Here is a 25,717-nt window from a genome sequence, read left to right on the forward strand (position 1 = left end):
TTTCAATAGGCTATTAAAATATCTTTAAAAAAGTACTCATTTTTTGAGGCCTTTGCTAATCTTTTACTAAGCTCAGTAGAAATATAAAGCTACTGTCTCAAATACTGAAAACAGGCAGTAATATAGATAAAGCACATTACTTTCTGAGATTATTATCTCATGACAGAAACAAAGTTGGCTGAATTCCTTCCATATTAGAATAAAACACCCTAATCAACCTTATTGGGAAAACAGAACATCAGAGACATTTCATGACAAATCATGTTAAATTAAGGTCAAAAAGTATTATTACAAAAATGCAGTACATTTCTAATATCTTGCTTATACATACCACAAAACAAATAAGTTAAATACAAAATAACACATACTCATTTTTCTAGTGATTATCCTTTATCAGTTTTTACATGGCTTTTAGAAGAGAAAAAATTTCTAAACCACTCTCAAATGCAACAGACTAAAAAGCATAAAGTGCTCAAAAGAAAAAAAATAAACAAGATATAAAAAACTTTGCATATAATCAGCAGAGTGGTTATAAAGGACATTTGGAAACTACTGCCTCGCTAAGCTTTCCACCCAAGAATGTAATCTTAGAAATCAAGGCAAGATGTGGTGGACTGATCTTAGAAGGCAAGAGTACCACTGGACACAGAAGAAATCTCTTCCCTTAGAGCTACATCATTTTTCTTACAGAAATGGTCTTTTAGGAACTGGTGCTTAAAATACAACAAACACATTTGCACACCAAGGTAAAAAACTCAGGTATCTTTATAAAGTCTAACATCTGGCAAACAATCTGAACTTCTAGAAGGACTATCAAGACACAACATATATCACTGGCGATGGCACTAACTTTATCTAAACTAAGAGTCCACCTATTTAAACTACAGTAGCTGACTAGGGGACACCCATTTCAAGAAACAAAGAGGTCTACAAGTACGCTGTCTTGGGAGAAGTTAGGGTGTAGAACAGAAGGCCATTAATTCTCCAAGTCTAGTTAAAAGGTAATCTTCTGTGGGAAGGGATGGTGGTAGTGGTGGTGGAAGGTTCAAGACCTTGTGCTCTTTACCCAGCCCCAAAACAGACAGACAGTGCTCCCTGCATTTGAAAATGTTATTGCTGGGGTTTAAAACTGAAAATCAAATACAAAAGTTATAAACATGATTCTCTTTGTGTGTACGGAACTCAATGAAGAATTAAAAGGGTCTCTTTTTAGTCCTTTAGAATTCTCAGAGTTCAGTTAGACAAGATGCCCGGGGTGGGGGTGGGGGGAGTTTAAGACACTGGAATGTCTTAAACATTTACTTCAGTGAAGGAAATACACATTTTGATAGACTGATGAGGATGGTCAGCATGTGTTTTGGACAATTTTATTAGTATCATTAGAAGAATGATACATACTATAACGAGATGGCAGAATACAATGTAAGATAATCTTTGGAATGGTCAGAAATACAGCCTGAGTAAAATAAACTAGGCCAAACAAGGTACTTCTTTTCCCTCTTTTTGTTTTTAAAAAATTAGGTTCCCATATTCATAGTCTTAAGAGCTAGTTCCAGAAACTACACTAGTACAGTAACCACTACTCAAATGTGGTTACTGAAAACTTGAAACGGATTAGTCTAAACTGAGTTGTAAGTGTGAAGTATATGCTGACTTTGAACACTAAGTAGCAACAATCCTTTAAAAAACTCCTACATAACTTTTTAAATGTATTACATGTTGAAATGGTAACATACACTGCATTAAATAAAAATATGTAATTTAAAAGAATTTCATCTGTTTCTTTTTATTTTTCAAATGTGCCTACTAGAAAACACAAAATGACATTGATTTCTCATATTGATTTCTATTAGACAGCACTGTTCAAGTACTTAGAGCTTTGAGGCATTAAGCTGACTGGGATTAGAACCAAACCTATTTACCACTATATGCTTACAAGCATTTTCCTGGGATCATAATAAAAAACTAGAATCTTGGCAGCCTTTATCACAACTCTATGTTCTTATAAGAAATACTTATTAGTTATTCCAGTCATTCTAGACTGTACAAGAGAAAAGCCAAGTCATTCACTTTATGTGCATTTTAGCAGGCAGAGCTTCAGGTTCAAAACACAGAAAGTATGAATCATAGTCCCAAATTAACCAAAGTATTGATCAAATTAAATTTTATATAATTTTACCATTCTATTTCCTTTTTAAAGACAGCCCCAAACCTGTAACTGCTAACATACAGTTTGTCACAAGTGTAAAACTTAAAGCTATTATTTAAAAGCAAAGTCTTTTTGTACAGATGCCCAAATCACAAAATTCTAAAATAAATAGATAGCTTTGGGCTGAAATATCTAGTCACAAAATGGAAACATTGAAGTAGAAAATGTTTAATTGTAGATTTTCAAAATGACCACTGACTGAAATGAATTCAAAGTTCCAAATATTCTAAATTCTAAAAAATTACCTTCACACGCTTTCCCCTCTGAACATTACTCCTATTATTCACATGTTCATGTCTACAGATAAAGGAAAACTGAAGTTTAAATATTTGAGCGCAAAACTTGAGAAATATCTTTATCAAGCAGCTCTTGAGAGTCAACTGAAAATTGTTCTTTACAGAGCAAAACTGTACTGTAAAAACACATCGCAATACTTCTTTCTTTCTGTAAACAAGTTTTAAGCTCTTCCAAGTACATCCAGATTTTCAAAATACATCCAGATTACATCCAGATGTAATTTAAGGAAGTGAATTATTTTTTCCCAATTTTCCCAAGTATTTCAACTACCTAAATCATCACTAACAGTCTCAGAAAACTTCGCTGAACTATTATTGGACCTCCAAAATGTTACTGCAAAAGTAAACATCTGAAAAAATTTATAACATTATTTAAAAATGACTTCAAAATAGAGAATTCCAAGGCAAAAGGATATACAAATTTTGGAACTATAATGTTTTTATTACCAGAATATACAATGATCCTTTCATAATTCTGCAATAATGCCTCAAGATTCCCAGTTTCAAAACCATTTGTCCTTTAGATTTCCATAACATCCGTTTAGAATAAATGTTTTGTTGCTGTTCATAAAAGAAAGTCTTTAGCTTTGATGCTTCACAACTAATTAAATAGAAATGGCTAACTAACTCTGGGCCTAAGATAGATGTGGTGTAGAAAGAGAACAAAACCCTACCAATACACATAAACTACACCCCATTTGAATCATCCTGGAACCTCAACAAACAGATTTTCAAGTAAGTAATTAAGCCTCCAATTAAAAAACATTTTAAAATGTACTGATAAACTCAAAATACAAAAAATGCAGTATCGCCAATTATGTGCATTTCCTAGGGTTCACTCTGAAATTCCAGGTAATGTTTAACAACAGTATTTCAATTAAATTATGGCATTTGAAAGAGGTTATACTTCTGGGGGTAGATCACATAAACACACTTTTTGGGAGAAGATATGTCTGGAAAACAATAATGAATAATTAATATTTCCTTAACATTTCTAAAATCACATAAAAACGATCATCTTTAATTGCCATTTCAATAAGTTTCCACACAGGGTATGTTACTATCCATGTATTAGCAACCAACACACACACAGAACAGACTTGTAACAAACATTCAGAATCAATTATTTTCATGAGCGAAACATTTCTGAGACTTTAAGATTCATCTTTGAACATACAGGACTGCAATGCTGGCTACATAAAATAAAGTCTTTTTGAGAGGAAGCTCAATCATCAGAGGCTGTATTGCATTTAAGGATTTAACACTGGCTATATACAGAAAGAAAAGCAATCCAATTAGAAATATTTCATGTTACTGGAGCTCTCTTTATAACATGGCAACATTTAGCAGCTTACCATTCTGACATTTAAAAATCAACAGGAAGAGTGCTACTCTTTTATCCTTTGGTTCCCAGTGAAAAATAACTCAGTAATAATGCCTCTGGTTTTCAGTTCCTCTTGAATGACATTAGCAGAGATAAACCTGATACTTTAGCTGAAATTTGGCAGACCAAGAAGTGCACCGACCGCTCCAAAATATCCCTGCATAATTTAAAAACAATTATTCATGCAGTGCAGCTTTAAATTAGCATGTATTATTACCCATTATTAAAAACACATATTTGGTATAATCTATTTAAGAACATCAATTGAGAAAGGATGGCTACCTTGGGGTGTGAAGGTAGTGGCTACAATGCAAGGAACAAGCGGTTTAAGCAAAAGTGTATGTTCTGTTATCCTGAAGATTTCAAGGGCATTTTTGACAGTAATCAAACATCTTAACAGCTGACAGGCAGCTGGATGGATGCTTATGGGATAAAAGAGCAGACAACTTGGCTGCTGCTCCACACAGCTTGTGGGATCCCAGTTCCTTGATCAGGATCAAACCTGTGCCTGATGCAATGGAAGCTCAGAAGCCTAACCACTGAACCACCAGGGAATTCCCTAACTTTCTAATAAATGTTTATACACTTAAAAAAAAAAAAAGAAGAAGAAGAAAGCTACCAATCTGTTATCAGCTATTGAAAAAAATTTTTTTTTAAAGCCTGTATTCTCAAGATATAGACCTTTGAAACACATAAACAGTGACTTCTAGATACTGAAGCTTCCAGGACTATTACTGCAATTCTGTGCTCTCCTTGCTCTTCCTGAAGAAAGCTCCTTGGGCTCTGCTTGCCACGCCCACAGCACAGGGCACACCCGCTGGGCCTGCGCAAGACGGCCCGTTCTCCCCTGTATAGCAAGAGCTGGGGCAATGACGCATGGAAGCTCGTGAGAGCAGAACAGATACTCAGAATCCGTATTATGAAGATGATTAATAAAGTATCTAACTGAACAGAAACTAATTCAAGGTAAGTTTACATAATTCAAAACATTTTGTGAACTGGTATTTGGTCAGGTCAGAAATTAACTGCATATAGTGAAAGAAAAGAAACAATCTTGAAAAATGAACTCCAAAAATGTTAACAGTGGTTGAGGTTACCTCTGGAGGTGGGGGTGAGGTTGTGGTGGGAGAATTAAGGAGATTTTCATTACTAAATTATATATATTTTTTACTGTTCATATTTAACATATGTTCTCTCAGGGAGAAAAAGCAGAACAATTTAACAAATCCACTAAGTACACAAGCAACCCCAGAATTTAACGAGCTCACAGCCCTGATACAGAACCACTGTGAGATTCTCATCCTAAAGGGATGCCTGCCAGGTTCCAGTGACCCCCACCCCCTAACGCAAACTGAAGCGCAAGAACCATACACCATCCAGGTAAATCACATTTTTATACTTTACTTTAAAAGTACCAGGCAAGGAACAATATACGAAACCTGTATACAAAAACATGCTATTAAAATTCACAAAACTATCATACCTCATGCTCCAGAAATAATGCTTTCAGCTGACCTTTTGACCAATAATCCAGTGCATATGCCAAAAGTTTCATTGAGAGAGTATTGACACGCAAAAAGTTTCCAACAAAGACAACTCGGTTTATTTTCTAAAAGAAAAGAAAGAAAATAACTTGAAAAAAGAATTATCAGGTAGATTTTACAATACAATACAGATGAGAGCTCTATTTATAGATATGAACAATTACTATCTTTTATTAGTGCCGTCTACATTCCTGGTATGTGCCTTCATAATCCTGAATGCTTAAAAAATTACTTCAGGACAAGTCACTACACTTGTCAAAATTCATAAAATGTACACGAAGAGTAAGCTCAAAAGTGAACTATGGACTCTGAACGAGGTGTCAGTGTAGGTTCACCAGCTGCAACAAACATCCAAACTGGTGCTGGACACTGATGCCGGGGAGGCTGTGCGTCTGTGGGGTCAAGGCTGAATGCGAACTCTGTCCTTCCCACTCAGTTTTTCTGTGAACCTAAACCTGCTCTAAAAAATAAAGCCTAATTAAAAAAGAAATGTTCTGGAAAGTCTCTAGCTAAATGATATAGAGACAGACTTGTTTTTGAAAATGGCTATAAGTAATACACTTAGCAAAGAAAGTAATTTGGAAAAACATTACTGATGAGATAAAAGGAGACAAACCAAAAAAAAAAAAAAAAAAAAGGAGACAAACCAAAGAAAAGTATTTCAGATGTGTTTAGGGTTTTTTTAAAAAGATGTGAACTTGGTCAGCATGTTGCAGTTTATGCTCAGCAATGATATGAGAACTTTACCTACGGCACTGGAGATAACACTGACTGGAATACTGCCATGGTCATCCAATCCCCAGGGTTCCAGCATTCTCTGTACCCGGCCTAACCTATCAAGTCACTCTCTTTGCTAAGATTCTACTCATTAATTTCGTCCTTACGTACCTTTAAGATTAGAAAAATCACTGATGGAGAAAGCAATGTCTGAACTTCCAGAAAATCTGTATCTACTCTCACAATAATATATTTAGAGTATACATTTTTGCATACTGAATTTTTGAATAGTGTAAACAATGCCCTTAATTGGGTTCCCCAATGGTTCAGTACAATCTCTACATAGTCAGCAAAAACAAGACCGGGAGCTGACTGAGGCTCAGATCATGAACTCCTTATTGCCCAATTCAGACTTAAATTGAAGAAAGTAGGGAAAACCACTAGACCATTCAGGTAGGAGCTAAATCAAACCCCTTACGATTATACCGTGGAAGTGAGAAATAGATGTAAGGGACTATATCTGACACACAGAATACCTGAACTATGGACGGAGGTTCATGACATTGTAGGAGACAGGGCTCAAGACCATCCCCAAGGAAAAGAAATGCAAAAAAGCAAACTAAGATCATGGCATCTGGTCCCATCACTTCATGGGAAATAGATGGGGAAACAGTGGAAACAGTGTCAGACTTTATTTTCTGGGGCTCCAAAATCACTGCAGATGGTGACTGTAGCCATGAAATTAAAAGACACTTACTCCTTGGAAGGAAAGTTATGACCAACCTAGATAGCATATTAAAAAGCAGAGACATTACTTTGCCACCAAAGGTCCATCTAGTCACGGCTATGGTTTTTCCAGTGGTCACGTATGGCTATGAGAGTTGGGACTGTGAAGAAAGTTGAGCGCCAAAGAATTGATGCTTCTGAACTGTGGTGTTGGAGAAGAATCTTGAGAGTCCCATGGACTGCAAGGAGATCCAACCAGTCCATCCTAAAGGAGAGCAGTCCTGGGTGTTGATTGGAAGGATTGATGCTGAAGCTGAAACTCCAATACTTTGGCCACCTCATGCAAAGAGTTGCCTCATTGGAAAAGACCCTGATGCTGGGAGTGATAGGGGGCAGGAGGAGAAGGGGACGACAGAGGATGAAATGGCTCGATGGCATCACCAACTCGATGGACATGAGTTTGAGTAAACTCCAGGAGTTGGTGATGGACAAGAGGGCTGGCATGCTGTGATTCATGAGGCCGCAAAGAGTCGGACACGACTGAGTGACTGAACTGAACTGAAAAAAGCAAAATGGTGTCTGAGCAGGCCTTACAAATAGCTATGAAAAGAAGAGAAGCGAAAAGCAAAAGAGAAAATGAAAGATATTCCCATTTGAATGCAGAGTTCCAAAGAATAGCCAGGAGATAAGAAAGCCTTCCTCAGTGGTCAGTGCAAAGAAACAGGAAAACAATAGAATGGGAAAGATTAGAGATCTCTTCAATAAAATTAGAGATACCAAGGGAACATTTCATGCAAAGATGGGCTCAATAAAGGACAGAAATGATATGGACCTAATAGAAGCAGAAGATATTGAGAAGAGGTGGCAAGAATACACAGACGAACTGTACAAAAAAGATCTTCATGACCCAGATAATCACAATGGTGTGATCACTCACCTAGAGTCACACATCCTGGAATGTGAAGTCAAATGGGCCTTAAGAAGCATCACTACAAACAAAGCTAGGGGAGGTGATGGAATTCCAGTTGAGCTATTTCAAATCCTAAAAGGTGATGCTGTGAAAGTGCTGCACTCCACATGCCAGCAAATCTGGAAACGTCAGCAGTGGCGACAGGACTGGAAAAGGTCAGTTTTCATTCCAATCCCAAAGAAAGGCAATGCCAAAGAATGCTCAAACTACCACACAATTGCACTCATCTCACATGCTAGTAAAGTAATGCTCAAAATTCTCCAAGCCAGGCTTCAGCAATACATGAACCGTGAACTTCCGGATGTTCAAGCTGGTTTTAGAAAAGGCAGAGGAATCAGAGATCAAATTGCCAACATCTGCTGGATCATCAAAAAAGCAAGAGAGTTCCAGAAAAACATCTATTTTTGCTTTACTGACTATGCCAAAGCCTTTGTGTGGATCACAATAAACTGTGGAAAATTTTGAAAGAGATTGGAATACCAGACCACCTGACCTGCCGCTTGAGAAATCTGTATGCAGGTCAAGAAGCAACAGTTAGAACTGGACATGGAACAACAGACTGGTTCCAAATAGGAAAAGGAGTATGTCAAGGCTGTATATTGTCACCCTACTTATTTAACTTATATGCAGAGTACTTCATGACAAAAGCTCGGCTGAAGAAGCACAAGCTGGAACCAAGATGGCCGGGAGAAATATCAATAACCTCAGATATGCAGATGACACCACCCTTATTGCAGAAAGTAAAGAACTAAAGAGCCTCTTGATGAAGTGGCTTAAAGCTTAATATTCAGAAATCTAAGATCATGGCATCCAGTCCCATCACTTCATGGTAAAACAGTGGAAACAGTGGCTGACATTATTTGGGGGGGGCTGTAAAATCACTGCAGCTGGTGACTGCAGCAATGAAATTAAAAGACGCTTATTCCCTGGAAGGTAAATTATGACCAACCTAGATAGCATATTAAAAAGCAGAGACATTACTTTGCCAACAAAGGTCTGTCTAGTCAAGGCTATGGTTTATCCAGTAGTCATGCATGGATGTGAGAGTTGGACTATAAAGAGGGCTGAGCACAGAAGAATTGATGCTTTTGAACAACTGTGGTGTTGGAGAAGATTCTTGAGAGTCCCTTGGACTGCAAGGAGATCCAACCAGTCCATCCTGAAAGATATCAGTCCTGGGTGTTCAGTGGAAGGACTGATGTTGAAGCTGAAACTCCAATAACTGGCCACCTGATACGAAGAGCTGACTCACTGGAAAAGACCCTGATGCTGGGACGGATTGCGGGCAGGAGGAGAAGGGGACGACAGAGGATGAGATGGTTGGATGGCATCACCAACTCAAAGGATACAGGTTTGGGTGGACTCCGGGAGTTGGTGATGGACAGAGAGGCCTGGCATGCCATGGTCCATGGGGTCGCAAAGAGTCGGACACAACTGAGCAACTTAACTGAACTGAATGGCTCAGTGGTAAAGAATCTGCCTGTAATGCAGGAGACTAGGGTTTAATCCCTGGGTCAGAAATGGCAACCCACTCCAATATTCTTGCCTGAAAATCCCACGGACAGAGGAGCCTGGTGGGCTATAGGCCATGGGGTCACAAGAATTGGATGTAACAGAGCAACCAAACACAGTATTTCATGAACCTGTGACTTGGTGTCTTGTGGTGTATGGGCTTAATTACTGTTAACTGGTCAGTGAAAATGGACCTGTAATAGCTAATAAAAAAGGTCCCAGACTACTGTCAGCCCCCCGAAGTTAACTATTTCCCAAATCTAGGTTAAAACACCTGCTAGTAGTTCCCTCAACCAACTTACTACACTGTTATAAAGAAACTTAAAAGACAGAATTCTGACTTTAAATTTAGACTAATCAGAGGATTAATTCAGGCCTTTGCACAGTTGTCCTCTCTGCTGGAGCCTCCCTTTCCGCAAATATCTGCACCCGTGAATCTCTCACCTTCTTCAAATTATTTGCCTAAGAGTTACATTTTCAACAAAGCCTTCCTTTAACTATCTAATTACTTAGCAATTTGTCCTCTGCCAGTCTGTGTTCTACTCATAATTCTCTTTGTTTAATTTTCTCTTTTTTTTTTTTTTTGCTGCACCTGGCATGTAGGATCTTAGTTCCCTGACCAGGGATTGAACCCACAACCCCTGCAAAGAGAAGCTCAGAGTCTTAACTACCTGACCCGCCGGGAAAGTCCCTAATTTTCCCTTTTTAAAAAATAGCATTTCCTACCTAATACTAAACAATTTACTTATTTACTTATCACTAGAACAGCTGTAAGCTCAAGTCAGGGATTTTTGTTTTCTTCACTAATTTACCTCAAGTGCCCAAAACAATACCTGGCAAATGATACTCTGCAAAAATCTATTCAATGAATAAACAAAAGAGTGAACAAATGAAGAATTCCTTCATAAAGTACAATTTCCAACTCATTTACAACATATTTGATATTTACAAAAACTAAATGGGCATACACACCTACTGCATGGAGGCAGAATTGAACAATCTTCTTCAAATAAAAATAACCCAATTATGAGGTAAATCTAGCAGCCTATGCTCTGTGTAAGAGTACGCCATTCAAATGCCATGTGAAGAGCAAGTCTCAGTGCCCTCATAGCCCTGTACAATGCTGCTTGATCCATATGCAACAAGGCAGCACTGTAAAGAAGCCGAGGGCAGTAAGGAAACTTCCAAGTACTTCACTCATCATCAAATGCAACATTAACAGGAAGGAAAAAAAAAAAAAAAACCCACATTTTCAATATTGCCTCAAAATGTTTTACTGTTTAGAGGGAATCTCTATTTTACAATTTCAAGATATTTAGGCCATATATTTCTGAAAAGGTTCCTGGATAAATGTAAGTATCTTTGTCCTAATTTCCGATTTGAATGATCTGCTACTTTCTTTAAATGAAGTATCACAGTTGGGTAGGTAATATATATATTAGTGTACCTTGGGATTTAATGGATTAAGAGATATCAATCCTAGAGGCCTCCTTAAGAATCCTAAAGAAACCTGCTACATGTACAGAAAACTCCAACTCAAATTTTTCATGTAATTAAAAAAATTTACCTCATTAACAGCACACATTCGTGCTATAGAACCAATGTTATTGGTGATAGTAACTAAAGTAGCTCTTGCTAGATCTTCTTTACTAACAGATTCTCGCTTCTCCTTATAAATCATATTCCCAAAACTGTAGAGAAATGAAAAACAAAATCAAATCTGCTGATAACAAGCAACATCTCACACATTTTGGAACTACAGCCTACAGATAAATCTATACATATGCAAAATAAGGTATACATGTACAAAGTTAATGACCCAATGAACTGCACATAGCAAACACTGGGAACAACCCAAACATACATCAAACTGATAGTCACACAATGAAATACCATGAAGCTATTCATAAGAAAGAGAGAGAAGGAAGGAGGGGAGGGAGAAAAGGGAGGACAAAGAGGAAGATGGAGGCAGAAAAAGAGGGAAAAAAGAGAGAGAGGTAAGGGAACAGGCAAACAGACTAGGAAATACTGCTGTTACAGGCGACACAGCCATCCCTCTCATCCATGAAGGACTGGCTCCAGGACCCTCCTTGGACACCAACATCAGTAGGCGCTCAGGTCCCTTGTACAAAATGATGTAGTATTTCCATATAACCTATATATATATATACTTTAAATCATCTCCATATTCCTTAACACAATATAAGCACTATGTAAATAGCTGCCTAGGTGCAGCAGATTCAAATTCTGCTTTTGCAACTTTCGGGACATATTTTCAATCTGAGGATGGTTGATTATGTAGGTGCAGAACCATGGTAAGGAGAGCGAACTGTATACAGTATGCTATAAAATGCTATATAATAGTATTTTAACATTATCTTCTAAAAGTTACCTTTTATAAGAGGAAGATAAGGATATATATTTGTATTTGCAAAGAGAAACACTGGAAGGATACTCAAGAATGAATAAAAACATTTTCCTGTAGTGCACTGAGAGGAGACTTCTTAACGTAAATTTAATTTTGAAATCACACAGATGTTCAAAACTTGTAACTGAACTGGGTAAAAGGAAGCCCCCTTACAACTTCCTGATACACTGCTTTCTAAAAACTAAGTAAGCAAGCTTAATAACAGTATAAATGTTAAACTTACCTAGATGCTACAGCCCACCCAGGCAGACCAAATCTTTCATAATCTCCCCCGTAAATATCACGGACGAGTTTGTCAGCTTGTGTGCTGTCACCTTTCGACGCCATTTCAAGAGCCTCTTCAAAACTTTCACAGCCAGTCAACAAGCTACATAAACCCAGAAAGGTACCCCCTCCAAGGCTAAAGAAAACAAACAAAATGCGTAAGTTGCAGTTACACAATGTATTCTTTCTCCAATGTAAAAGGATGGAGCACTCACTTATTCAATTAAACACATGAACAGAAAACATTTACTAAACCTAAGAAAAATGCATGGCAAACCAAACTTGTCAGATCAAATAAACCAAAGGAAAAAAATCTTGTTGTAGAAACGACACAGGAGACCTTTTGTATCTCCTAATATTGTCACCTGATACCTCACACTTTGTAACTGCTAAAACTACACATCTTTGTGTGCATGAAAAGGGAGTGTTAAAAAAAAAAAAGTTAGCACCACACAAATTAAAAGGAAGAAAAGTGTAATTCTAAGTCAATACATAAACATGTACATGACTCTGAAATGAATACAGTGAGATCATTTAAAGACAGAAATTAACCTGGTTCTAATACTCTTTGAATATGCTCATAAAATGAAATCATGTTTCTCTAATCCTTAAAATCAAAACCTTTGCTCCTTTAGTCTCACCTGAATTTCTAACAGGTTCTACTCCTGAATCACTGTTGGAATTTAGTTAACAGACTGAATTTCTATCTTTTTTAACTGACTTAAGTAGGTAATACTTCCTTGTAAATCTTTGGCATAGAGTTACAACAGAGGTAGATTTTCAGTCCCCATAGAAATAAAATACTAATTAAAGTACCATTCAAATAGGCGTAATATATCGACATTAAAAGGAGTTTTTCTGGGGTTTCGCTGGCAGTCCAGTGGTTAAGACTCTGTACTGCCAAAGCAGGGGCCGTGGTTTGTTCCCTGGTATAGGAGCTAAGATTTCACATGTTATGTACCAAGCGGCCAAAAAATAAAGTGTTCTCCCCTCCCACACCCCCGCTGCCACAAAACAACCTAATTTAAGAATCCTAAAATCTATCTTCCTCAAGTTTCCTTAAAAGTTGATAAAGTACATATGAGAATCATAAGGAAAATTTAAAAATCTCATTTCACATCTGTATTTCAGGTATTATAGAAAAGAAAGTGAAAGTTGCTCAGTCATGTCCAACTCTGTGACCCCGTGAACTGTAGCCTGCCAGGCTCCTCTGTCCATGGAATTCTCCAGGAAAGAATACTGGAGTGGGTAGCCGTTCCCTTCTCCAGCGGATTTTCCCAACCCAGGGATTGAACTGGTTCTCCTAAATTGCATTGCAGGCGTATTCTTTACTATCTGAGCCACCAAGTAAGAGCTTATGTTAAATTCATCCTGCTGAATTAATTACAAGGTTGCTAAATACTTCAACTTAAAAAACAATTTATTTTTGGCTACCCTGGGTCTCTGCTGCTGCATGGGCAACACCACAGCGGGGTCTACTCTCTAGTTGTGGTACACCGGCTTTTCATTGTGGTGGGTTCTCTTGATGCAGACCACGGGCTCTATCTAGTGTGCAGGCATCAGTAATTGCGGCTCCCAAGCTCTAAAGCACAGGTTCAATTATGCGATGCATGGGCTGAGCTTGGTGCATGGTGCTGAGCTTAGTTGCTCAGCAGCATGTGGGATTTTCCCAGATCAGGGATCAAACCCATGTTTCCTGCATTGGCAGATGGATTCTTTACCACTGAGCCACCAGGGAAACCCCAAATACTCTGTACTTTAAATATGAATCAAATAAGCATGTGGTAAGCTTTAGGCTTAAATATATCTATATAAAAATGAGAAAAATGTTTTGGAAAATAAAAGTATTATTGGAATAATTCCAGATAAAAAGTCACACTTCATTATGGAAATTTTAATGACAACTGACACTAACCAAATACAAACATCTCATGATTTTAGTTTGAGTCTACACACATGCCTTATAAAACAGTACTATCTGTAACACTGTAACTTTTACTTACATATTTACATTTTTAGCTATTGCACAATACATTTTTTCTGATGAAGCTACCATATGTATATAAAGACTTCACAATTTGTAAGAATAAAACAATATGAATGCTGCTCTAATAAAAATGCTACTACCTTGTTCCGGTTACTCGTTTATAGCTGTCTTTGGAATGGACTGCTAAAATACTGACTCCCGAACCAATGTTCACTACCAGGAGCGGATAGGGATCATCCAGGTTAAAAGGCATCTTTTGGCACCTCTCAGGTTCTGAGGCATTGGCAAAATAATAGCACTCTGCTTGTCCATTGAAACTGACAGAATCTATATACAGCAAGCCCTTCACAAGGCAGTCAAGTTCATCCAGCTTGTGCAGGTGGAGGTTTCCAATCTGTGAACAAACCCCAAAAGAAGCTTTATAAAGTGAACAAAGAATAGCATTCAAAATACTTAACTATATAATTTTCATGTACTTCACAAAACTTCAAAACCAGCTACAACCCCTGTGTTTTTACTTGTTTTCTTTTGTAAGAGATTTTGAAGCCCCAAAATCTCTCAGGGGCTTCATTTAATCCAGTGGTTCTCAGGAGTGGTCGTATTTCTTCTAGAGACATTCTGGAAATCTGTGGGGACATTTTAGTTTTCACCAAGATGGGGAGGAGTGGGCAGCTACTTGGGTGGGGTACCAGATATCTGGAGTGGGTGGGCACTTGTGCAAAACAAAGAATTAACCCTTTTTCTGCATTATCTTTGAACATTCTGGCAGATATTTTTGTTTAGACAGTAGTAGGAAAATGCTTTTAATAGCCTGAACCTATGTAAACAAGTGTTTTATCTATGTGTATAAATACAAGGTATTTTTTACACGGTTTTAAACACATGCTAAATTTGCAAGGACTGAAACCATCATATAAACTAAGGAGTGTTGCACTTCTGTTTGGAACTTTACCTTGTGTTGTTTAGCATCCTGGAGAGTTATATCACAATAGCAACACCACTTACATATTTGATTCTCCAATAAAACACATGTGTGGCTTTAGAAATTAAGATCAATCTATGTACGTGCGTAAGTGAGTGCTCAGTTGCTCAGTCCTCTCCAACTCTTTGTGATGGCATGGACTACAGCCCACCAGGCTCCTCTATCCAGGGAATTTTCCAGGTAAGAATACTGGAGTGGGTTGCCATCACCTTCTCCAAGGGACCTTCCCAAACCAGGGATCAAACCTGTGTCTTCTGCGTCTCCTGCACTGGCAGGATACTTTACCACTGAGCCACCTGGAAAGCCCTAATCTAAGTCCATACAAGCATCTAAATCCAACTACTTCATTATGCCCTCCTGTGTGACCCTACCAGAGAATCTACCTACTTCTACTTACTGATATACAAAATTAATCAGTTATACCTTAATTTCCTATCTTTATATTATAGTTTCAGTACTAATGTGAAATTATTAAATTCACTTTTGGTTAGTAAAGAGTAGATTATATTTGCTATAAAAGATCTCAGCTTTGATAATGCTTTCCCATTCTCTAAGGACTTATCAGGTATCACTCCTGAGGATACTTATCAGGTATCCTCCTTGAGTTTCCACGGCATCTCTTTTCATAGCAATAGTATTAATTATAATGCACTGTACTTCTATTTGTAACTCACTTCACCATGTGGTCTAGGAAACTGTAGTCTTTGACAGCCTAGTCCGTGTCTTATTCCTAGCTGAGTTCTCAGTGTCTAGCACAATAACCTAACAAATACTAGATGCTCAAATATTAGCTTAGTAAATGACTGAACACCAACAAAAACAAATATTATAAAACCTCATCACTAGAAAATACTAGTATTTCTTTTAAGAAAAATTAGAACTCTGTAATTTGAATACCAGCATTTCCAATGGCTTGACAAGAGGTGGCTTCAAGGACACTCCTTTTGGCAAGAACACTAGCAACCATTAAGTATCACACATCCAAACAAACTGGTTTCAAATTCATGAAATTTATGGTCAGATTACTCAATAAACTGAATACAAGTCAGTACTACTCATCATAAAAATTTTTAGTAAAAATTTATAGACTTTTAAGCTACCCCAAATTACAAGGTATTCACTTCTGTGAGCCATATAAGTGATCACTTATACTCTATTAAATTTTTCTTACATGAATTTGAGAAATTCACATGCATATTTAAATGGTCCTCTTTCACTTTTCACTTTCATGCATTGGAGAAGGAAATGGCAACCCACTCCAGTGTTCTTGCCTGGAGAATCCCAGGGACGGGGGAACCTGGTGGGCTGCCGTCTATGGGGTCGCACACAGTCAAGACACTGAAGAGACTGAAGCAGCAGCAGCATACATATTTTCAAGAAAAACAAATTTCAGTAAATCCAAGTATCAACTTTTTAATCTTTGTTCTAATGGGAAGGAGTGGAAGCTTGGCAAACCCCCACTAGCACAAAAATCACTGTTTGCACAATCCTCTTGCCACATCCAAATGACCCCCCTCACTTCAAGACTGGAATGTGGTGGGATTGATGATATAAAACACAAGAAAAAAAGGGGTAATAGGAACTTCATTCAGGTGTCTATTAATCAAAACATACAAACTTCAGTTGGAGTCTGGGAAGATGAGTGTCCTTAGGAGAGATGATTAGATTAATACTCAAAAAACCAAGCAAACACAGGATAATAATATGAAAATATTTCAAGCCCCATTTATATCTGGCTTTGCACACTACCAAATCCACTGGAGTCTACCTTTACTGTAACTTTGTAGCAGTTCCTAAGTTTAGCATGGTTTACCAAATATTATGTATAATAGGCCCAACTCTGGCCAATTTTTACTCACGGTATAAAGGTTTTTAAATGCTCCAATCAAAACTAAGTCATATAGATGAATGGATAAATAAGTTGTACATATTTACAACGGAATATTACTCAGCCACAAAGAATGAATTTGAACAGTGGAGGAAGCACAAGCTGGAATTAAGATTGCCGGGAGAAATATCAATAACCTCAGATATGCAGATGACACCACCTTTATGGCAGAAAGTGAAGAAGAACTAAAGAGCCTCTTGATGAAAGTGAAAGAGGAGAGTGAAAAAGCTGGCTTAAAGCTCAACATTCAGAAAACTAAGATCATGGCATCTGGTCCCATCACTTCATGGCAAAACAGTGGAAATAGTGGCTGACTATTTTGCTGGGCTCCAAAATCACTGCAGATGGTGACTGCAGCCATGAAGTTAAAAGACACTTACTCCTTGGAAGGAAAGTTATGACCAACGTAAACAGCATACTAAAAAGCAGAGACATTACTTTGCCAACAAAGGTCCGTCTAGTCAAGGGTATGGTTTTTCCAGTGGTCATGTATGCATGTGAGAGTTGGACTATAAAGAAAGCTGAGCGCCAAAGAATTGATGCTTTTGAACTGTGGTGTTACAGAAGACTCCTGAGAGTCCCTTGGACTGCAAGGACATCCAACCAGTCCATCCTAAAGGAAATCAGTCCTGGGTGTTCATTGGAATGACTGATGTTGAAGCTGAAACTCTAATACTTTGGCCACCTGATGTGAAGAGCTGACTCATTTGAAAAGACCTGATGCTGGGAAAGATTGAGGGCAGGAGAAGAACGGGATGACAGAGGATGAGATGGTTGGATGGCACCACCGACTCAATGGACATGTGTTTGGGTGGCCTCCGGGAGTTGGTGATGGACAGGAGGCCTGACGTGCTGCAGTTCATGGGGTCGCAGAGTCAGACACAACTGAGCAACTGAACTGAACCGTGTGAGGTAGATGAACCTAGGGCCTGTTTTACAGAGTGAACTAAGTCAAAAAGACAAATACCATATATTAACGCATATATATGGAATTGAGAAAAACGGTACTGATGTCTCTATTTGCAGGGTAGCAACACAGACACAGATATAGAGAACACACTTGTGTCCACAGCTGGGGAAGGAGAGGGTGGGACGAACTGAGAGAGCCCCACTGGAACATGTGCTGCGTGTGTGCTGTCACCGCTGACTTTTTGCAGCTCTACGGACCACAGCCTGCCAGGTTCCTGTCCCTGAGATTTTCCAGGCAAGAATACTGGGGTGGCTTGCCATTTCCTACCCCAGGGGATCTTCCCAACCCAGGATTGAGCCCATACCTCTTGCCTCACCTCCGCTGGAAGGCGGACTCTTTGCCATGCCAATGTGAAACCGCCAGCCAGCGGGATGTGCTTCACAGCACGAGGAGCGCGGCCTAGCGCTCTGCGACACCTAGCGGGCTGGGAGGGGGCTCAGGGGCAGTGGGCGCGTGTACCTAGGCTACTCCATGCCCACGCGTGGCAGAGACCAACACACACCGTAAAGCAGATATCCTAATGACACTGTTCTTGTAAAAAGGGCAAGTCAAGAATATATACTTCCTCTGTGTCAGCACAGAGAACCAGCCTAAGGAACATACACCAGACAGAAACCAAGCCTCATATTTTAAAAATTGAAGAGAATGGATATCAGTCTTTGCCTCTGAGTGAAATACCTACTGTGCGAAAATCTTTTTCAAACTTGTAAGCACCACCTCCTGTAGCACATAGCACCGTGTGTAATGTTGAGAAGTTTTTATCTCTTCCCATTTGTATAAAAGTAGGCAGGTCCTGGGTTGGAAATCTGATAAAGTGCAAGTTCCCTCTCCGGCCAAAAAGTGTTAAATCTTTCAGTTCAAGGTGTACATCCCGAATACCAGTGGATCCATATGCTACATTAGAAGTCAAATATTTCCGGATACTTTTTAAGCTCTCAACTTCTTCTTGTTCTTCCTCTGCTGTGATATCAATAGGTTCAAAATATGATAGCTTTACCAGAGTTCCACCGATGTCCATGCCAAACCATGGGAAAGCTGTGGATAAAAAATAAAAATATATACCTTGATTTTGGAAATACAAATTAGGAACTAGTTAATTAGCCACAAACTTTATTTACTGTGAACCATGCACTCAGTCAACGTATGAGATAAGACACATCTTCTGTGTGCAACTCACCCTTTTCCCTTCAAAGTGTTACTCTGTGAATTTTCTAAAAACCCTGAAACCTAGCATTCCTGGATCCCAAGGATGTTTTAATTCTTGCTCTGATAGGCATTTCTTTTCATTTATTATATATTTATCATGTGCTCCAGGAGATTAAGACAAAAAATAGAACCAATTTTGTCTTAATAGTAATATGTCATCACCTTTTGAAAATGTTTCTAAAAAAAAAAAAAGAAAAAGAAAATGTTTCTAAAAAGATTTTGATGTAATAAAATTGGTCTAGAATCATGTTAAGTAACCCAAGAGAAAAGAACCTCCTAATAAGAACCTTTTTTCTTTGCCCATTAAACTTACTAGGCTTCTCTAAGGGCCTCTGGTTAATAAAAATCAGCTGTTGATAACGTTGAAGTTTTAACCTACCTGGAGACAGGCACACTCGGGTGGGTAGCATCATCTGGATTTGGGACTTGGTACTCTTACTAACTGGGCTGTATGACACTGGAAAAACCATTAACCTGTCAAAACCTTTGTTTCCCTAAGGTCTGTTTCTCTTCTCTGGGATCTTAATCATCATGACAGTGAATGAAAACTAATTTCATAGTTAAGATACGTAGATTACAAAATGCCTAACAGCAGGTATTTTACAGTTCATTATGTGTAAGTTGTCAAGGATAAGTAATTCCCTCTAAAATTCTACTTTGTTTCTTAAACATTCATATTTGCTTGATATGAGTGTACCATTAGAAACCAGGAACATCAATTCAATGAGAAAGGATTCTATACATTTCTCTATACAGGCACTATGCTTTTGTCACCTATAGATTTGTATAAACAACTAAGATGCTGAAGAAGCTAAATTTTCTCAGTTTTGTCAGGTGGCTAGCAATGGAGGCCATCTTAAATAAGTAAAACATTAGTGTCAGCTCTTAAAGGAGGGGTAACTGGAGACGCTATATTGCAGATCATGACGTTTTAGTAACCATAACATACAAACTAGAACATGATAGCTCCCTTCTTTCCTGCACTGGGATCCTTTCAGTTCAGCAGAGTTCTAGAATTTATTTCCTTATGCCAGAGAAGCAATCACCATTCAAAAAGTATGGAGGAGGCAATCAGAACACAGAAAATATATACTCTTAATTATGACCCACTCCTTTCATTAGTAAGTGATCTAACTGCCGGTTCCATTAAAGCAAATATTCAAACTGGTTACTCTGTCACTAACCAAAGTGAGAGGGAGAATGACCACGAAATTAAACTTTATTTATTTGCAATAAAACTACAGAGTTAAGTACAACCACAGGCCTACTGATAGTTTCAAGAGGTAAGAAAAATATCACTTTCTAAAGAAATACGGCAAATCTCTCTATCAACAGCTTTGTTGCTTCTAGCCTAGGGACAGGTTAAAAGTAGGTTACAGGGCAAAAGCATTCTGCTTCCTACATATAGCCTAAGCATATTCTTTTGGGAATAAAACTCTCCACTGTCAAGATGGGGGAAAAAAAAGAAAATACACATCTAATGAACAAAATACACAATCTATAAATATAAATAACTCCTCTGATAATGGCAAATAAACATTACCTTCTCCAGTCTTTGAGCATTTCCTAGATCTCTCAAGATCTGTCTATGTGACCCTCCAAAACAGGAGCTTCTACTCTACTTCTGACCTAAGCCCAGGAGAACTGCTATATTAGTCCCCCATAAGTAACAAAAATATCCAGAACCAGCTTAAGCAGAGTGCTACCTACCAGGCAGATTATGTATGCAACAGAAGAAAACTGAATGTCTTTTCAGATAATTAAACAGAAGATATTCTAGACACAAGGGCAGGCTGTTCATTTCCAACAAACTGTGCAGGAGTTTCCTTGTGGCCTACTGGTTAGGATTCCCAGCTTTCACTGCCATGGTCAGGGTTCAATTCCTGGCTGGGGAACCGAGCAAAGCAAAAAGCTGCTTGGTGTGGCCAAAACTAACTAAATAAAAGTTTGGTCTTTCATTAAGCGTTGGTAAGGGTAGGGGAGAAGTATTAAAGAGCTATTTAATTGCGACTGGCCCCATGCAGATTTTAGCCCAAAGGGATACTATGCCAAACTAGATTTAATTGTTCTTTAGCAGAAAGAGAAGGCAAAAGCTGAAAATGTTCAAAACATTAGTGGATTATTTTAAGGAACAAAATTCTAAACTGGACACATGCACTAGTAAATTCCAGATATGGCTCAAGTTCTCGAATAAACGGCATTTCACTCTTCTCAAGAATCATCCCAAATAAAAGTGCTGTTTTAAAACAGACTAAGAAAATAAACCATTTTCACACCTTCAGTATTATAATTCCTCAGACAAGCTTCAGAAGATATCCCCCGTTTTGATAAATTAGTTACATCTCAGGGGATATTAGAAACTATCACTTTCAATTGCACCTTACCATCTGTTTGAAGTGATCCTTCCTAAGTAGTGATTCAGTTTACAAACAGGCCAAATTACACAGAAGCAAACAGCACATATATGCTACATACTTCTCTCTGGTCTTGACAGAACCTTCAGGTATCTGACTGCTTGTATCAGCAAAGCAGGCATACAAACCTATACTGCACCAAATTATTATATATATATATATATATTATAAATGGGGGGAAGATATACTGTACTGGGTCTTCACTGCAGTGTGTGGGCTTAGTTGTCCTGCAGCAGGTGGGCTCTTAAGTTCCCCAACCAGGGACAGAACCTGGGCCCAAAGCAGTGAAAGCCCAGAATCTTTAACCACTGGACAGCCAGGGAATTCCTTTATATATAAAACTTTTATTATCACCTTGTTAATCATGTTGCATGTCATACAGGTAACCAAAACAAAGGCTTACCCTTAACTTAAAAAGTTATGCGAGCTGAGATACAGAGAAGCACCACTGTTGAGATTTTTATTATCTATCATTTAAGTAGAGTGAAGAGCACAAGTAAAGGTAAAGCAAATATTGCCATCATTTTGGTTTTAGCAAAAAATTTTCATTAATGTTTCACTTCATTCTTCCCCTGGAGTTAAATTAATACACAATTTCAAATGTTCATCTTTTACTTATACAATCTAGAAGATGAATTCCTTTTCTTCTTTTCTAGTTAAATACATGCATGTGGTTTATAAGCTGGTGTATTATTAGTGATCAATCAAAAAAGCAATGTTTTCTAACACTGATGTAACTGTTAAGAAAGTGTGCTACATCAAAGTCACTTGTTTAACTAGTATGAGATACATACTACGAGTTATTAGTATGAGTTATGAGTGCTCCTCTGAGGAGTAAACGATGCAGGGCATGTACACAGTGCCTTACACACAAAGTGCTTACCAAATTTATAATTAAAAAAAGAAACCCTATACAAGAACTCAAAGACAAAACAAACAAAATATTTCTTTAGCTAACCTGAGTGGTTTGAAACATCATAAATACTGTCCAGGGATTTCCCTGGCAGTGCAGTGCTTAAGACTCGGAGCTCCCAATGCAGGGGGCAAGGGTTCCATCCCTGGTCTGGGAACTAAGATCCCACATGTCGCGCAGCTTGGGCCAAAAAAAGAAAAAATACTTTCCAGATATACACACACACACACACACACACACACATATATATACACACACGTATCCATTTATCCACAACAGTTCATAGTTGAAATACTTTACCACCGCACAGAAACAAGATGTTCTTTATTTTTATTGTAAAGAACTGAGTAGACAGTAAAGTCATCTTCTGCATATTAGAAACTGGAAATGTTACTAAGGCTTATAAATCATATTAACTGACTTTTTCAGCATAATTAATGGTCTCACAATGTACCACAATGTAGTAATAAGTAAATTACTTCTAAAAAACTAGGTGATCTTATGGTTGCCAGGGGAGGGGGAGAGGGATTCCTAGGGAGTTTGGGATGGACACATACACACTGCTATATTTAAAATGGATAACCACTGCGATGTTGTGAAGTGGTTAGCCTCCAATTAGTAGAAATAAATGAAAAAAAGAAAAAAGAAAATGGATAACCAACAAGGATCTACTGTATAGGGCACGGAATTCTGCTCAATGTTATGCGGCAGCCTGGATGGGAGGCGGGTGTGGGGGAGAATGGATACATGTATACCTATGGCCGAGCTGCTCTGCTGCACGCCAGAAACCACCACAACTTTGTCAATGGGTTATATCCCACTACAAAAAGTTAAAAGATAAAATAAAAAAATAAACACATAAAAATAGGTATTAGTCCTCAACCTCTTTATTTTATAAACTCTTAATTATCATCTTTGCTAAATATGAAACACCTTTGACAGAGATGGTATCCACACCTGAATACAAGTTTGCCCAATCTAAGTAATCAAACTGTTGTCGTGGCAAAAATAAAATACCATAGGGTCAGAATATAAGCTTGTCATGGTTAAACTCACTTTCCTAAATGGAAATTCTAAAACAAGCTGAGAAAACGTATGTTTTGAAGGAAGATGTCCAACTGTTCTACTTTACAGCATCTGTTTAAGATTCATTTAATTTAGCAAATGTTAAAGTAAATTAGAAGTGTTTCTATATTACTGTCATTAAAGCCTTCATCACTATTTTATACACTGATGAAGGAGAACTCTTTATCTACCATTCTTTTAAAAAAATCACTGTTTAAAAAATGTTTTAGGGGACTTCCCTGGTGGCTCAGTGGCTAAGACTCTGCACTCCCAACGCAGCAGGCCAGAGTTCAACTCCTGGTTGGGAAACTTGAGACCCAGCTGCAATTAAAGACCCAGCTCGGCCAAATAAACATTTTTTTTTTAAAGTGTTTTAGTTGACAGATAAAACTACCAGATCAGAAAGGTTTGTGCTTCCCTAAGTATTCAGACTATGCCCTACAGGTGCAAAAAAAAAAGGACGCAGCACTATGAGTCAGGAGCCCGACTACTCATTTAGCAAAGAGTAGGTTGGTGCAGCCTCGGAAAAGTTACTCTGGTGCCCAGTAAGTTCAATTTCCTCAGCATTAAATTAAAACTAAATTATCTCACATTTAAATGACAATTAGCAGATTTCAGAGTGCTTTGGTATGTTGACTCTCCACAGAGGTTTTCAAAAAACCGGAGGGGCGGTAAAAGGCAAGATCTTGCTCCGTTTTTACACCAAGAGATTTCCTAGAACTGCTGGGAGAATCACACGACACTGTAAAATGGCAAAATACCAATACAATTCTAAGACAGACGCATGCATCCCGTATTCCTAGTGGCCCTGAAGAATGGATTTCAAGTATGACAATGGCTGACAATGGCTGAGTGATTAAATAAGCCATTTATAGGACTAAAAGTTTTAAATAGTCTAAAAATAAAAGGAAGCAAATAAAAGCGACCTATACTCTCTTCAAATATGGGGGAAAAAATTTTAAGTACATGCTCTATAGTCTTAAAAAATCTCTATATGAGTAGTCACCAAAACATCCTTAGAGGTCTGCTCTGAGTGGCGGGAATACCAGTAATTTTGCTCTTTTAACAACCATGAAGTATTTGTCATTCTAAATAAAAGCAAACCATGGTAATCACCCACCGGTAGGTTACACGCACGTGTGTTTGAAAGCTCTAATTATAACAACAGTGACAACTCCCGGAAACCGTGGATTTCAAGGACACAAGCAAAAAGCTCAGAGATTTTTTAAAAAAAAGTTATAAATGTCCCCGCGCAATTTGACAGCCGTGACCAACAGCTTGCAGCTTTACTTCAGAGGAAGCTGGGAGCGCCGACTGGTAGCTCTAATCTTGCCTGCCAAACCCCGAAACAAAAATTCCCGCTTGCACCTCCCAGACCTCAGGAGGAAGTGCGAGAAATGGCCAGGGGGGCGGCAAGCGCTCGCCAGCAGAGCTTAGGGGGATGGGAAGAAAGCCTGGAACCGGGTGCTGAAAACGTCCCTCCGCCCCCATCCCGCGCGCGGTGCCGGCGGGAGCAACCAGTTTCGAAGCAGGCCGCCCAGCCAAGGGCTTTCCAGACGCGGCCTGACGTGCTCTCCCAACCCGACGCACCCAAACCCCCATCTTACAGGGTTTCTTGGCATCCTTGATCTTCATGGCGTCTGCCTGAGGGGCGAAGGGTAGCCTCTGGTCCGGCGCGCGGAGGGCAGTAGCTGCGACTCCAGAGGTGGCTCTGGGGCGAGCGGGGAGGCCGGGCCGGTTCCTCCCCTCGGGCCGGGCTGGGCGGGCTAAGGGCGGGGCGGCGGCGCCTAAGGCTAGGCCCGGCCCAGGGGGCGGCCCCCTACCCCCGCGAGGGGCGGCAGGGACCGAGCAAGCAGGGGCAGGCCGCCGGCCTCGCCGCTCCGGGGCCCCCGCCGCCGCTCCAAACAAAAGGCCCCGGTGCCCTGAGCAGCCGCCGCCGCGGCACAGAGAACCAGCCCGCCCGCCCAGGTCCAGCTCCCACGTGATGCGAGCCCCCCACCCCCAACCCCCGCTCTCCGCCCGGCTGCTGGGGATTGTAGTTTCCCGAATGGCGAAAACCCACTCTCAGGCTACAGTCCTACAGATGTACTACAAAACCCAGGATGCATCGCGGGACCTCCTCCGAGGCCCCTGCGCTTCCGGAGGTGGCCTCAGAGTGGTCCCAGAGAAATGGGGGCGGGGCTTTAATCACGCCAGCGACGAGGCGACCAATGGACACTGATGTGGGCGGGCTTCGAAAGTC

General features: G+C 39.2%; 1 protein-coding gene across 1 annotated transcript; it reads right to left on the reverse strand.

Moving 5' to 3' along the window:
* Nucleotides 1–1,174: 1,174 nt before the first annotated feature.
* On the reverse strand, nucleotides 1,175–25,458 carry PANK3 (pantothenate kinase 3). Its single transcript, XM_043887386.1, has 7 exons — nucleotides 25,083–25,458; nucleotides 18,560–18,912; nucleotides 14,178–14,431; nucleotides 12,010–12,186; nucleotides 10,926–11,049; nucleotides 5,373–5,498; nucleotides 1,175–4,046 (listed from the first exon to the last, which is right to left on the reverse strand). Exons 1-7 carry the CDS (start codon nucleotides 25,108–25,110, stop codon nucleotides 3,996–3,998), a joined length of 1,113 nt encoding a protein of 370 aa, XP_043743321.1. The 5' UTR covers nucleotides 25,111–25,458; the 3' UTR covers nucleotides 1,175–3,995.
* Between the last annotated feature and the right edge of the window lie 259 nt (nucleotides 25,459–25,717).

The sequence above is a fragment of the Cervus elaphus genome, chromosome 25 (genome assembly GCF_910594005.1).
Source record: "Cervus elaphus chromosome 25, mCerEla1.1, whole genome shotgun sequence".
Lineage (NCBI taxonomy): Eukaryota > Metazoa > Chordata > Mammalia > Artiodactyla > Cervidae > Cervus > Cervus elaphus.

Coding starts and splice junctions, on each gene's coding strand:
- PANK3 (XM_043887386.1), bottom strand. CDS start 25,110: ATGAAGATCAAGGATGCCAAGAAACCCT. Junction 18,913..25,082: donor CAAGGATGCCAAGAAACCCT/GTAAGATGGGGG, acceptor TTTTATCCACAG/CTTTCCCATGGTTTGGCATG. Junction 12,187..14,177: donor AAACGAGTAACCGGAACAAG/GTAGTAGCATTT, acceptor TGTTTTCTTTAG/CCTTGGAGGGGGTACCTTTC.